General features: G+C 38.7%; 1 protein-coding gene across 6 annotated transcripts in view; it reads left to right on the top strand.

Annotated features, from left to right (window-relative positions):
* Positions 1–16,297, top strand: part of FRY (FRY microtubule binding protein) — a 207,821-nt gene that overhangs the window by 174,679 nt on the left and 16,845 nt on the right. For 3 of the 6 annotated variants that reach the window (XM_075490798.1, XM_075490797.1, XM_075490795.1), the window contains 5 exons: positions 1,336–1,536; positions 2,082–2,243; positions 5,790–5,953; positions 7,360–7,549; positions 15,323–15,472. In XM_075490798.1, the coding sequence (XP_075346913.1) occupies positions 1,336–1,536; positions 2,082–2,243; positions 5,790–5,953; positions 7,360–7,549; positions 15,323–15,472 (867 nt within the window). Of the gene's footprint in view, positions 1–1,335; positions 1,537–2,078; positions 2,244–5,789; positions 5,954–7,359; positions 7,550–15,322; positions 15,473–16,297 lie in introns of all 6 variants that reach the window. The other 3 variants (XM_075490796.1, XM_075490794.1, XM_075490793.1) reach the window with 1 other exon arrangement.

Genomic DNA, 16,297 nt, shown 5'->3' with positions numbered 1-16,297 from the left:
AAGCCCAGGAGATACTCAGTGATTTGATTTGATATCAGATAATCAGTGATTTGATAATAATATGTATGATTTTTTAGGCAGAACTATATTTTTGTCAAATTCATATTTAAAAGATCACTGTCAACTTGAATTTTCAGCAGTTGGTTTGCTTGTTTAAGAGTGTTGCATCTTAGAGAGTCTTGTTTTAAACAGTCAGCCCTCAACCTTAAAAAGAAACATTTTTTCTCTATGAATTTCCTTCCCATGTCGATATAAGGTTGAGGGCTTTCACCTAGATAAAGTACCCAAAACTGCAGCTGGATACTTCTGGGTAGACACTTCATGCTGTGTAAGGCCCCTTTGGCCTCTGCAGGTCCATGACAGGAGCAGCTGTGGACATGCTCCTGCATTTGCTGGAGAGGAACCTGGCTAGACTTGAAGAAGCAAGCAAGAGAATTAGCGCAATTAGGGAAAAGGGATACAGTCCACTGGAAAATACATAAAGTAAACAAATGAGAAAATGGTGGAAAACTAATTGTCATTTTTATACATGAAAGAAATTAAGTGATCTTTGTATCAGTTCACCAGCCTAACAAATAGTTATGAAATTTGTTTAATGCACTCAGCTTTATGTAACTGCATGTGGGATCAGAACTGAAAGTCAACATAAAATGTTTGGTCCATTTGACTGTGTCCTTTTTAAAACATGAAATCTCAGGCAATGCTAATCAGGTTATTCACAAAGTATAGCTTCAGATAATTCAAATAAATTCAAGTTACAAAAATAAGCAATATGGGCCTAGAATAAAAGTTTTAAGAAGTGTGCTGCTTTAGCTATTACAATTTGTGTGTAAACGAAGGGTTCATTCAAATCTACTCATCATTATGGTTATGTATATAATGCAAAGAACCTAAAATCTTTAACATATGTTTCGCAATTGAACCATTGCTATGAACTGTGCTCCTAATATTTTTAAACATTATGGAAAAATCCCTTAAAATTGCTTCCAAACTTTTCTTTTGCCTGTCATTGCTCTACCGGTATTGAGGTGTGTGTATATGTGGACTTACAAAAATGAATTCTTAAATCAGCAAATGCATGAAAAACATCTAATACTGAAAAGAATGAATCTTCATTTAACTGTCATTTCCATGCTTCTGCTCTTATCTCCAGGTGAAGCGCTGGAAAATTATAAATGCTTCTGTTACATTATTGCTTAACAAAATCATGTTTATATCAAGTTTGTATTATATTTTTACATAAAAATATTTCTTGAGCTAACTTTGATCTAATGATTAGTGGTTGGTATATGATGAGTTTCAAATCAAGGAAGCTGACCCTATATCTGATTTCAGGGTGAGAGCATGGACAACTTCAACTGGGGAGTACGCAGACGGTCCCTGGATAGCCTGGACAAGTGTGACATGCAGCTGCTGGAAGAGAGCCAGCTCTCAGGGAGCACGCCCAGCCTGAACAAAATGAACCATGAGGACTCCGATGAGTCATCGGAGGAGGAGGACCTGACCACCAGCCAAATCTTGGAGAACTCAGACCTAGTAAGTTGCAAACTTGCAATTTAAGAATAGATAGGATTTTGTTTTTAAATAAGCTGGGCTTTTAGTTTCCTCTCGCCCAGGTGCAATCTAATCAGCTGAAATGGGGGGGTGGCACTCAATGCCGTGTTTTGTCGCTGCTTGATTTTCCCTTATTTGCAAATGTAAACAGGAATTTTAATGCAAAATTTGAAACACAGGAAGTGTCAGATATGATTATTTGCACTTTTTCCCACAAATTACTATGTGACGATTTTGCACAAATGGCCAGTAGTAAATCTTTCTGATGTATCTAATACTTAAAGAAATAGGACAAGACTCCAGTTTGGGAAACTGTGTCAGGTTTTCATTGTTCACTTCTGGGATGTTTGCATACAATTTTTATGATAGAAACATTGAAAGGGTTATAATATGTCTGTATGTACAAACTAAGAGAGCCATCGTCACTGCCCTTTAAGACAATGTCTGCTTTGCACGTTCATAAAAGCAGTGTGTGGTAGGGTACCTGTGTACTCAGTTCTTCTGTGCTTTTGTTGTCTTTTAAGCAGATTATAACTCTTTCCCCATCTGAGGATACAAATCATATTGACTCACTTTCCACATCATGTGACACAACCTCAGCAGACCCTCATCATTTTAATATAGGAACATCTAGCTTTGACGTGTCTTTGCCTGATATGAATAATCTCCAAGTGTCTGAAGGATCCAAGGTGAATACATTTTTACTTTCAACTGCAGTGCATTTTACATAACACTTTTAGAAGTTTATTTTACTTACACTTTCATGAAGGGTTTGATCTGTGAAAGCAAGTACATTCTGACTTTCTGTATATAATGGCATAGTACAATATATTCATATGCTCCTGCACATCCATACCCTTTCCTTTCTACTTATACTTTCTTTATTAAATTATTTCATTTATTGTTTCTTGAGTATATTGCACTACATATGCACCAAGATACTACAAGCTCATTGGAAGACAAATCCATGAACTGGTTACAAGTTACAACCCTAAGGGAATACTCTTTTGTTCTTCATGCTGATTTAAAAGAATGATATGCCAACTCATGTGGTGGGTGTATGCGTGTATTTTCTGAGATTTTTTTGTATGTGGGAACCTATTGTACAGTTGTGTGCACTGGATTCAGTTCTTGCCTTTTGGCAGACACTCAGAAATTTTAAATTCATGACTGCAAGATTAAGCCATCTGGGGTGGGGGGAGGCAAGATTTGCAAGGTTACAACAACCATGTTCAGCACAGTTTGTTTCAGACAATTGTGTCACAAGATGAACATAATGTAAGGTCGGTAAATAATTATCAATGTGGGGACAGTTTCTTTAATTTTCTGTTTAATAATACTTGTTTGTGGGAGATCAGGTCAACCTACTCTTCTCACTGTCTCTCCAGAAATATAATCGGGGGGTGGGGGGGTGACAGCTTTCTCTGTCATGTCCGAATTGGGTGGCTTCTGCAGAATGGGGCAGGGGAAGCATACAGTTGTCTTGTGTAATCATCGGCTTTCATTCCAGTTCTTGCCCTTGGTCCCCTCCAAATGCAGCCACACAACAAATTGATACAGTACTACTAGCACTGCATATAACAGAAGTACTGGAAACTTCTAGTGAAGACTTCATAGAAAAGGAGGTTGGAATTGTGCTGAATATTGAACAAATTGTTTGTGTCAGAAACCTCCCCAGGAGGAAGAAAGGACAGGAGGAGGGAAATGTGGGTAGGGATAGGAAAGGAGGGGAACCTCTCAAAATAATGGTTGTGGAAAAGATAAACTCATTATCATTTGTCAGAACAACTGTTGGTAGCCAAGTTACCACATAACAACCATAAGCAGCAGAAGCTGGCAGAATTTCAGTTCAGGAAGCTGCAGTCAGAACAGATACATTTGCAGGTGGTGACTGGCTAATCTCATGCATCCAGCTGCAGTAGCTATTGGTATGTACATTAAGAATTGCAAATCACAGTTCATGAGTTTAATATATGCCTGGGGTTTTAGAATCTTTACTGTGAAAATTATTTAACGTCCCAGTACCCATGCACCAGTGTTCATCAAAAAATTAAAAGCTTTGGAAAAAGTAAATAAGTGAAGAATGTAAAATCACAGCAGTTTCTTGTGGGATTGACAGGCAAATCCAGCTAGTCCTGAGACAGGTTTGATATTGGTGAAATACATAACCCAAGCTGACAGGGATTTGCCAGTGTTACAAAGAATTGATAACTTTACACATAATGCCTTCTTAGGGTTTTTTACCTCAAAGATATTTTCTTCTAGTATGCATACTTCTGTATTTTTACTCAAAACAAATTGGAGTCAGTATAAACAAAGTTAAAATGCCTGGGTTTATATTTATTTTAAGGAAGAAGACATCTAATTTTTAGTCAGAAAACTTGAAACTTGCACCTAAATAATTTTTACTTAATTTGATAACACAAAATCTGAGCTCTTTCCTGTTTCTCTTTTCCTCTGAGTTCTTATTTTCAGAGAGCTGATGGTATGTCAGCAATGCAGAGGAAATTTTTGTTACTTCATTAGTGCTGTACAAAAATGTTTAGTTGTTGCATCATAAGCAAAACCAAAAATATCACCTGAACTTTTAAATGGATGCAGTGAATGAGAGCAACAGACTGATTAAGCAGGCCTTTTCTCAAATGTTTCAGTGCCAAAATCCAGGTGTTATAGTTTAACGGCATGAAATTAGTTAAACTTATTTTCTATTAAAGATAGTGATCACAATAATTAAAATGGTATTTATAAGGGATTAGAAGACAGTGATGGATAATGCTATGAGGGATACAGAGATACAGATGATGCTATTTTATATATTTTTCAAGTTATCTGAACTCACCAGTTTCTGGAAGTGTACTCCAATCCTGCATGAATATTCGTAGTCCACTTTTTTATTTTGCTTTTTGGGCATCGTATTGGACTCCAGTGGGTGGGAGGTGTTTGCTTCCTCTTTCTTCCTCCCTTACCCTATCCCATCAAAATGTGTTTTCCTCATACAAACACTGTTATTGCAGTGAACAAACCAATGGTTCTTTCAAGCTAATATTTCATATTTGAAAGTGGTTAATGCTAACTACTTCTTGAAGAAGCAGGAAACATTTATAGTTCTTGCCAGCTGCTCTGGTTCCTGTTCTGGTAATTCAGCCATATAGCTTTCATTTCTCTTGTCAAGATGGCTTGTGCTCTGATTCATTTCATCTACCCTAGACTCAGGAATATTCCTATCCCTTTCACTTAGAAAACAAACTAAACCAAAAACCTTTCTTCCCCCCCCCCCCCCCCCTCCCCAGTTTCTGATCCTGTCCTTTCTGATACAAGTCTTGTTTAATTTTTAGAAATGCAAATCCCCCAAATTTATCTGTAGGATCCAAGCAGGTCTGGTAACCTGCAGAGGACCACTTTCCTCTTTTAATTCCACTTGCCACAGATTTCCCTCCCTACTAGCTCCCAACACATGTATGTACATGCGCATATGCCTATGTGCACAAACACACACCTTATGAGATACCCCAAACAGAAAAGATAGAGCTTGAGCTACCCACTGCAGTCATCCCTACAGGAACTGCTTTGCAGGATGTATGTATGAATGCAGAGAAAAGCCAAAAGATTAAAACTGAAACAAAATTTGTTCAGACTAAAAATGCAAGAGAAATCGGAAAGTTTCAAAAAGAAATCAAGAGCTGTAGGTGCTAATGGATGAAAAAGGAGGGGAACGATAGAAGCATAATCCTTTTAATAGCCTGTAGAATGCTTTGGATTCCTCTTGAAGTTATTATGTAAATGACATGATAAAAATAATTCTCAATTCTAAACATGCATATAGTCTTCCAGAGAGTGATTGTTTTCAATATATTTTGAGAGGCTTTAATACACTCTTGGACACTATAATGTGTAAGTGACAAGGACAGCCTGACAGTAACAAGAACCCTATTGTTTTTCCTGAAAAAATACTTCCCTGCTATGTTGCCAAATGCATTGAAATCTAAAATTCTTTGCTAGACAAATTAAGTTGAAGAAACGCCTTAAAAATTATATTGATCCAAGACAGCAAGTTAAGCAAATACAGTATTTTTTAACAAGTGTAACTTGATTCATGTCATTTATAATCTGTGGCTTTATACCTGTGCAATTTAACATATTGTCAGGTGGGTTTTTTCATTAGATGCTTTCTATTTATTAGTGGAATTAACTTATTAATTTGCTGTTTTCTAAGACATCATCATTCACTCCCCTAGGTTGAAGCTGTACATGAAGAACAAGATGCAGCAGTCCATGAGGATGACCTTTCGGGGTCTACAAATGAACTCCCTGGAGCATTTGAATGCAGTGATAGCCTTAGTCTGGATATGACAGAGACTGAAGAGAAAGTTGACAGGCTGGAACAATTTGCTCTTGCTAGGTACTTGTATATGATATTATTCATAAAAGTTCTTTTACACTGTACAACAAAGTGGTAACAAGGAGTTAGTTAATGGAATGGCTATTTTGGCCGCGGGAGTTATAAAATTCTCATGAGTTTAGAGCAGTGAGAAGACAATGCCCTAATTACCTGCATAATTATCACACAACTCAAAAAAACCCCAAGATTTTTCTTCTAGGGAAAACAAGTTATGATTTGTACATACATCTGTGCAGTTAGTCATTATATATGTAATATATTTAATTAAAAGAAAAAAAGGATCTTTAAAGATTCACAATAATGGAAATACTGCTTAGTTAGCTGTTCAACAGATCAGCCATGTATTCATCCTTCTGATTTCTTATGGGTCATAAGGAAGTCACAATATTGTCAAAAATCCCATCTGCATACTCTTGAGGCTGCTGGTGAGTGTGGCTGGACCCCAGTATATGTTGCAAAAAAGCATCAAGATTTTTCCATGCCTTATGGAGCTCTTTCAGATTTTGAATGCTGAGTTAGACTACGATTAGCCCGTATTTATGGAAAGGACAAGGACAGAGGACAGAGGACAGGGGAAAAGGAAGAGGAAGAGGAAAAGGAAAGGAGGAGAGGAGAGGAGAGGAGAGGAGAGGAGAGGAGAGGAGAGGAGAGGAGAGGAGAGGAGAGGAGAGGAGAGGAGAGGAGAGGAGAGGAGAGGAGAGGAGAGGAGAGGAGAGGAGAGGAGAGGAGAGGAGAAAGGAAAAGAATGAGGATATATAAAGAAGCCCTCTCTCTGTCTATGTGCCACATGTTTCAGAATCACAGTTCCTGTTCTTGGGAGCCATAGGAAGTATTTCTCCATCCCAAAGGATAATACACAAGATCAAGTAGCTTAGTACCCTTTAAAAATTGTAGTCAGCCTGTTTCACTGACCATGGAGTGCCAAAATAATGCTCTGTCCTAAGAACAGTGTGGAGAAGGGATGGATCTTCTCCAGTCCTTTACATTGGGGGGTAACCAAACAGGTCAGTATATATAATGTTTGTAACTTGCTGACATTCTTACTTCCGCTGTACATTATTATAACCAAGTTTTCCTAGAAGAGGAGTTTTTCTTCATGGGCTCTATCCTCCTGTGAAATTTCAGCCTTCTTCTTCCAAACTATGGTATGATAAAACAATTCAAGTATTCTGGGATGGAGGAAGGTAGATGATAACAGCCTGAAGATAGGGATTCTGATTTGGAGGTTTTTCTCGTTGTAGCCAACATCTTGCCAGCTTCAAAAGTAATTTGAAAGTTCAAGAATATTTTTAGAAAGGTGCTGTAATTGGTCCTGTGATTATAACTCTCTGTTGCAGTGTATTTTATCTGCCACCTTCTTGGTATTCTCCTTTCATCACAGGTTTGTTTGTTTTTTTCTCCTTCAGTTTTGGAGATGTTGATCGAAATGCCTCCCCTCCTCCATCACCATTTTTTTCTGCCATCCTTGCTGCATTTCAGCCAGCAGCATGTGATGATGCAGAAGAAGCCTGGCGTAGTCATATCAACCAGCTCATGTGCGACTCTGATGGTTCCTGTGCAGTTTATACATTTCATGTGTTCTCTTCCCTGTTTAAGGTGAGAAAATAAGTTTAAGATACAAAATCAAAATGTTTAGATTGTGTGTGTCTATTAGGATGGTCTTGATAGTAGTACCAGTAATGAACTACTAGGTATATAACCATTGTAATTTTGCATGCTGCAGAATTGCCATACTAGATTTTCATGCAGAACTGTCTTCTAGTCATAAAAATAGTATGTATCTCATACTTGCAGGTTTGGAGATAACATTATAAAATGTGGATCCACTTTAAAGAGTATTTTCTTCAGTACTTTACAAACAGCCTGAAACAATAACTGCAAAAGACAGGAAATAGCCTTTTCATCTCAAACTATTGTTAATCTATTCTTTCATCTCAAACTGTTGAAATCTGACCATGCCCATATAAATGTCAACATTATTAAATATTCTGTACCTAATCATCTGAATAGAAATATCCAGCCAGCATCATGTAACATAAATTCCAGAGACTGAGTCTGAAGACTAGAAATACATTTCTCCTTTCTAAAACTGTATGCTCGCAAAGATAAGCATCTTGCAAAAAGATAAGAAAAAAAAGAAGTCAAATGTACAAACTGTTCTAAGGAATGACTGTCTGGTTTTACCTGTAATTAGTTTTAAAACCTTTTTTAATTGTTTCTCCTGCTTTATATGAGGCAGCTGCAGGATGTTTAGCATGCTGCAGCAGTGTACACAGCAGCCAGGTAACTTCATGCAGAGTTTAAGTACCCATGATCTCAGAGTACACAATTTTTTATTAGCAATGGGTACCCTGCTAATAAATATACAATCTCAAGCTCTTTTCATATCTTTAAGACTATCCTTATGAGAAAGAAGCATCATACAATAAGAATCTCTTCTCCATCCTCTTTCCTCTGTGCTCCACCGGAGTTAATTGCATGTCTTCTGTAGCTGCACACTGTGTCCTCCTTTAAACATTACACCACTGTAAATATGGGTGCCTTACAGGCATTCTTTTAAACACTGATAAATAACCATTTGGAAGGAAAAAAACAGTGCTGACTTGAGTCCATGACAGTTCAACTTTTAAAATTAGTCGTGTGTTTCTTCATGATGTGTATTTCAGTTTTTTTGCCATTATGTTGTTCCTAGAGGTTAATAGCCCTGTTCAAGTGTTCTGAGCTGTTTGTCCTTTTTGTTCTCTCTGAAGAGCTGAAAAGGAACTGATGTCACACTTCTGAAAACGAAATAAATAATACTGTGTAATGCAAGACCTAAACATTACCTGTAAAGTACCTGCTTAACTCCAAATCCTGGCATGCACACACTATAGTTGCTGTTGTGCTTGCCCTATCTTCAAAAGATAGCCTACTCATTTTCTTCACTTGATACTGGAGGAGAAAGATACAATAACTCCTGGCTAACTGGGGAAGTCCCTGCTGACTGGAGATTAGCGAATGTGACACCCATCTTCAAGAAGGGCCGGAAGGAGGACCCGGGGAACTACAGGCCTGTCAGCCTGACCTCGGTGCCGGGGAAGCTGATGGAGCAGATCATCCTGAGTGCTATCACACACCATGTAGAGAATAACCAGGGGATCAGGCCCAGCCAGCATGGGTTCAGGAAAGGCAGGTCCTGCTTGACCAACCTGATCTCCTTCTATGATAAGGTGACCCGCCTAGTGGACGAGGGGAAGTCTGTGGATGTTGTCTATCTAGACTTCAGTAAAGCCTTTGACACGGTTTCCCACGGCATTCTCCTGGAGAAACTGGCTGCTCATGGCTTGGACGGGTGTACTCTTCGCTGGGTAAAGAACTGGCTGGACGGCCGGGCCCAGAGAGTGGTGGTGAATGGAGTTTACTCCGGTTGGCGGCCGGTCACAAGCGGTGTTCCCCAGGGCTCGGTGTTGGGGCCAGTTCTGTTTAACATCTTTATCAATGATCTGGACGAAGGGATCGAGTGCACTCTCAGTAAGTTTGCAGACGACACCAAGTTGTGTGGGAGTGTTGATCTGCTTGAGGGTAGGCAGGCTCTGCAGAGGGACCTGGACAGGCTGGATCAATGGGCTGGGGTGAATTGTATGAGGTTTAACAAGGCCAAGTGCAAGGTCCTGCACTTGGGCCACAGCAACCCCATGCAACGCTACAGGCTTGGGGAAGAGTGGCTGGAAAGCTGCCCAGCAGAAAAGGACCTGGGGGTGTTGGTTGACAGCCGCCTGAATATGAGCCAGCAGTGTGCCCAGGCGGCCAAGAAGGCCAATGGCATCCTGGCCTGTATCAAAAATAGCGTGGCCAGCAGGACTAGGGAAGTGATTGTGCCCCTGTACTCGGCACTGGTGAGGCCGCACCTCGAATACTGTGTTCAGTTTTGGGCCCCCCACTACAAGAGGGATATTGAGGTACTGGAGCGCGTACAGAGAAGGGCAACGAAGCTGGTGAAGGGTCTGGAGCAGAAGTCTTATGAGGAGCGGCTGAGGGAGCTGGGACTGTTTAGCCTGGAGAAAAGGAGGCTGAGGGGAGACCTCATCGCTCTCTACAACTACCTGAAAGGAGGTTGTAGAGAGGTGGGGGTCGGTCTCTTCTCCCAGGTAACAAGTGATAGGACAAGAGGAAATGGCCTCAAGTTGCGCCAGGGGAGGTTTAGACTGGATATTAGGAAATTTTACTTCACTGAAAGGGTTGTCAAGCATTGGAACAGACTGCCCAGGGAAGTGGTTGAGTCGCCATCCCTGGAGGTATTTAAAGGACGTTTGGATGAGGTACTTAGAGACATGGTGTAGTGGTGGTTTTTGGCAGTGTTAGGTTTATGGTTGGACTCGATGATCTTAAAGGTCTTTTCCAACCTATATGATTCTGTGATTCTGTGAATACTGCTCTCAAAAAATTTTCAATAACAGCAAAACCTGCATAACAGTAATAAAAAAAAATAGTATCAACAATCCAGAATTTTCTAGCTGAAGTCACAGACATATTTTTAGTCTATAAAATTGCTTTGTTCTCCTCTTCAGGGTTAAAACATAGGAGTATTATGTTCTCAGATTTTTTTCATAAGATCCCAGCTTGTCTGGAATTGTATTGTGTTCACACCATCAAACTTTGCTACTCATCCGCTAACTTAAAAGACTTGACCCTCACCAACAGGAAGTTTCGGAAGCAAGCCCAGTATGTGCTAGGCTTACAACACAAAGTACTGCCAAAATATTTAACTGTGAAACAAAATCCTTGTTTGGAGGAGCCTGTCAACTAAATACTTGGTGAAGTGAAAGAAGTGCATTTTCCAGGGCACCTACATTTCAGTCTGCATCAAGTTAACGGTATCTTGGATGTTTGCCCACAACATGCTAAACTTGTTTAAAATTCCTGCAATTATTGAAGTACTTTTCCTGTAAACGAGTCATAGCTCAGAGATCTCTGGATTATCTTTACGGCTGCTTCTTTGTATTCTGTCAAATCTAATGTCTTCCAGCAGACCAGCCAGTTCCAAGACAAGTAGATTTGAGAGCTAGCAAGTAGTTTCCACAAGTGAGTCCTTTTGTTACAAAAAGTGCTCTTCCCAGAAGAGGAAACCTGAGGTTAAGAAGAAAACGTTCTGAGAATATTTTGTTATTATTTACATTGACACAAAGTACAGTGACTATATGCAGGCATATACCTATTCATAATGTGCTGGCAGTTGGCATTATTATTCACAGTAGTCCCATTTCACAAAATACATACTGCATTCAGACCTTGCTTGAAAGATTTTAGCCACTGTAATCTGCACCCAGAAGGAGAAAGCTGAGATAACTTATTGTAGAACTGATAGCCCATGTAATTGCAAAATAAATATATTTAGTGAAGTACTATACATAGATACCAAAGTACCGTCTCTCGCTGTTTCACATTTTAATAGTTTAAAACACTGTTCAAGACTGTTATCATCTTAGCTGTAGATTGATTGTTGCTTTTATGAATATCTGAAAAGGAAAGCAGTAAATGAAGAATATGTTTTCTTGGATATGTTTTCTAAACAGTAGACTGCTCAGCTTTTGATGAAGCCATGACTGAAATGCTTTGAGGAAGTTATTTTCATAAAATAAACTAGAACTGTTAAAATACATGAGTAGATGTGTGCTGAGAGAACATGAAGAGTTCATGTTCCTTATCTTGCCCAGTACAGGATCAACTATAACTTTCATTCCGGTCAAATGTTTTTTAACTTTTTTCTCTAGACTGTTCTTAACCTTTAGGCTAAGGTAGAACTTCACAACATTCCTAGGCAATGTAGTCCAATGCTTAACTCTCCATATTGCTTGAAAACTTCTCTTTCTGTGTTTTATGCCCATGGCTTCTTGCTCTATACACAGTGGTACTCTTCTCTTCTTTGCAGTTGCTGCTTATATTTGAAGACCATTACCATGACTTCACCTACCCCAAACTTCTCTTATTTAACCTCAGTTCTTTCAACCTTCCCCATAAGTCACATTTTCTAAACTTCTCACTGTTGCTATGGGCTTTCTTATGGGCTGAAGACAGTCTGTATTACTTGAAAAGCAAGACAGGTTCTATACTTCAGCCGAAGTTCTTACCAGCACTGACTAGAAGTTTACGTGTTTTATAGAAGGTATTCCTGTTTAGAAACTTCTCTCTGCTAACTGCTTTACAGTAGGATACAGTTAATTATTTTCCACTTGTAACCCAATCTAGTATGCAGATCTTGTTCTACAAAGTTTTGCCTTCCTGGTTATTCTCCATCTTGAATGTGCTCTGTGGATTGTTTCATCCTAGGTGTACAACCTTGTCCTTCTTTCCTTTACCTGCACCACTTCTCCAGTTTATCAAGATCAGTCTGAATTCTAATCCTGGCTTCCAAGGAGTTACAGCCCCTGCAGCTCAATCATCCATGCATTTAAGCATGTTGCATATTCCATTATTCAGTATTTTCATTAATGACGTGGTTAGTGCCTGAGACAGACCCCAGTGGAATCCTACTCAATTTATCTTTCCAATTGGACAGTGAGCTGCTGATAATTAAGTTCTGAATATGGTTTTGCACACCTAGTTACCTCTAGACCAGGTTTCTCTGCCTTACTTCTAAGATAGCAAATGAGTCAGTATATAACATATCAATCGCTTCTCCTCCTAATAGAAAATTTTAGCCTTTCATGAAAATTAAATAGTTTGATATGATTTGGTCTGACTAAATCTGTACTGCCTATTATTCATCTCTTATATGTTCCCCCATTTCCCAAACTCTGTGTTTAATTCTTTTGCTCTTGTTTTTTTTTGAGATAAGCACTTTCCTCAAGTTTTTTACAACCCCCTGTGTTCTGTGAGTTTTTAAAGGGATTTGTTATGGCTCCTAGGCCTCTTTAGCCAGTATTATAACTATTATAGTGTGAATTTCCCTAATCTGCAAAGGTTTAAAAATATCCAAGCCCTTACTAGCAAGTTCTGTTCTCACCTGAGTTTTCATAGATGTCTCATTGTTACCTGTACACAGATGCCTTTTCTGGGAGCAATAAGGCAAAAGAAGGCATTAAACACATCAGTCTTTTCAGTAGCATCTGTTAGCTATTTCTCTCCATTGTGATTCCTTGGCCTTCCTCTTAATTATTTCTAGTTTACTTCTTGACATTCTCTCTGTCTCTTACTAGCTTATTTGGCATCTCCCTCTCTGATTATTGTGCTTACATTGCCATGCTATGTTTGGTACCCAAGTTAGTAATTTAACACAGTTTCACTTTCTGTTCTTTTTTGCATGAGTATTTGCCCGAGTGAAACATTTGTGATTTAGCCAGATGTATGTCTTAATATATTTTCTGTCTTTCAGTGGTATAGAATGTGATTCTGCCCTCTTTTTTTTTCCTGAAGGAATGGCTACCCCTGATTATCTCTTTTCCCCATGAAGTTATTTCTAATGCACTCCTTCCTGCAAATTCTGAATGCATTGAAGTCGGTTCTATTATTTCTGTAATCTGTCTCCTTCACTGCCTCAGATTCATAAACTCAGTTGTTCTTCCCCAGGAGGGCATTGCAGCACCTAAACAGGTTACCCAGCCAGCCTGAGGAAGCTCTGACCTTAGAGCTTTCAAGACTCAGCTAGACAAAACCATGGCTGACCTGATCTAGCGTTGGCAATATTCCCACTTTGAGCTGAAGGTTGGATCAGATGTTCTCCAGAGGTCCCTTTCAACCAACATCTCTTGGATTCTGTTCCATAATCTGTCTTTCTAAATTTCTTTCCACTTTTACATTCTCAGCTAGCTCTTTTCTGTTGTTTAGGATCAAATCTAGACCTCTTTCCTTTGCCAGAAGAGTTGTCAGCAACAGTTTCACTAAGACTTGGACTGAATTTTTCTTTTCAGAAGACATCATAGTAGTAAATCTCCAACTATCACCAAGCCCTATGATTCAGATGATTCTTCAAGTTACTCATAAAAATAATCATTTACGTCTTTGGTGGTAATTAGTAAGAGCCCCTTGCCTCTACTACAGACTCAGTGCAGCAGAGAATCTGAACCAATTGACATTGGTTCAGAATGACATTGGCTGAATGACATTTATAGTGCTTCGTTTCTGTGTTGAAGTAAGACAGTAGAAACATACAGTAAGACAAGTATCAGTCTATCCAATCGTAACTGTGTTCAGATGGCCAGTTCAGATGCTTTAGAGAGAGATTCACAGATAAACAGTTATGAAATTTGTCTGTAGAGGAAGTTTCTCTTTCACCATTTTATAAATTATTGATAGTGTATACCCTACTTACAATGTGAGGGCTTATGTAGCTTGTTTAAAAAAATCATTCAATCCTACATCTTCCATTATCAATAAGGTCTGAATCCAGCTCACCTGATTTTAGGTACTTAACTTCAATGCTCCAGTGTATGAGCAGTAACAGGCTATTTATAGGTCTGTCATCCAGACTGGTATCTGGGAAGCACTTTTCTCCAGTGAGGCATGCTTACGGTAATATAGGTCCTAACCTACATTCGTCAGAGAAATGCCTATGGAAACATGGAATGAATCATATAAAAATGTTCCATACTTTTATTTTAAAAAATATTTTCGTATTACTCCCACCTGCTGAGCAGTTGGCCTTAGTGACATATATTTTGGCAGTGAAACCCGCTATGTATTTATCAGTATCATTATTTTGTTCCTGCAAGACTAAAATTTTTTTTTTTTCATTTATTATTCACCTTATATATTAGTCACTGAACAGAAAATATCAGCACTAGAATGTTTCTGGAAGACTAGACTGGTTTAGGACTCAAAACACCAAAAAAAATCTTCTGAGAACAATAATTCCCGGATGCAATGCAGTATTTCTGGAGTCCTCCCAAGCAGCAGAAAAGTTTTAGTAAGAAGGTTTTTCCCACAGGGGAAAACAAAAGTTTTTTTCTGATTTTTCCATGCTGCTGTTTGGCATTAGGATGTCCATTATATTATCTGATTAGCCACTTGACATGGAGTACTAACAAAACAATGCCCGGAATGGGCAGAAAACGTAATGTGCTGATCAACTCTTTTAACTCTGTACAGCCAAGGAAAAAAAAGCTACTTGTGGGTAAAAGGCTTTATAAAGATTGAATCATCTTTACAAGAAAGAACGTATTTCAGTAGTAGATTATTATGAATTCTGTAATTAATTTCACAGCTGCCCAGCTGTACACTGTATCCAGCATAATAACTGTTATTCAGTATCCTTGAGCAGACATTCAGTTCTCCCCAGGGAGATGGTCTCTTTTGCACATGTTATTGTGCGGAAAAAAAGCATGCCATTTGTTTACAAAGGAAAGAAGCTTGTACTTGAGTAAAGAACATGATAAACTGTATTTTGCTTTACAGAATATTCAGAAAAGATTCTGCTTCCTAACCTGCGATGCAGCTAGTTACTTGGGAGACAACCTGCGAGGAATAGGCTCCAAGTTTGTGAGGTCTTCTCAGATGTTAACATCATGTTCAGAATGTCCCACGCTTTTTGTAGATGCAGAAACAGTAAGTATATTCCTTTCAACAGGCATGTGCTGCGTTGCAGCGTGTTATTTTACTGGCTGTTTCACTATTGGGCAAATCCTGAATAGATATGTCAAAAAGGTAGCCACCCCCTAACTCTAATTTTTGTCTTTTGTCCTTAACCAAATTTCCATTAATTTTCCATATTATTTTATTAGGTAAGTACTGGCAGATGGGCAATATGATGTGTTGAGCCTGTGGGCCAAAAGCCAATATAAAATAGGTGCCTACCAGACCCTGTTTGGGTCCATGAATGGAAAAGGAGAAGCTATTTTTTACACAGTTCGGCATCAAAGATGGTAACATGTTTAGTGGTTTCGTTTGAGTCAACTGTGATGTGAGCTGGATGATAAAAATATATATTAGGGAATTAATGAGATGGCCCTTCCCATCGTTTTCATTCTGGCCCATGTTTATCCAACAGCATCAGGACAGTGTGACCTCATACAGAAGTACAGAGGTAGGAACTTGCAAAGTGTAATCTTGGGCCCACTGCTGTGACCGTGGAAGAGCTGTGCCTTATGTCATCAGAGAGCTGTGGAGATTAACTAGTTAAGCTTTGTGCAGTATTTTATTTTAGGGAAGTCCTCTGCAAAGCTGTTAAACACAGAACACAATTTCAATTCCACATTATTATAAGTGCAACTTTTGCTATTCAGTTTTCAGTATAGCATTCTATTATGTATATTTTTGCATAAATAGAAATATTTTTCAGTATTGGTATCTGTAAATCTAAGTATTCTTTTGCAAGATCTTTACTATACTTTCTACTCTGCTAATATTTTTATTCTTTTATAGTGACATTTA

Source organism: Mycteria americana, chromosome 1, assembly GCF_035582795.1.
Source record: "Mycteria americana isolate JAX WOST 10 ecotype Jacksonville Zoo and Gardens chromosome 1, USCA_MyAme_1.0, whole genome shotgun sequence".
Classification (NCBI taxonomy): domain Eukaryota; kingdom Metazoa; phylum Chordata; class Aves; order Ciconiiformes; family Ciconiidae; genus Mycteria; species Mycteria americana.
Note: the sequence above shows the minus strand (reverse complement) of the source record. Positions and strands in the feature narration are given on the sequence as shown.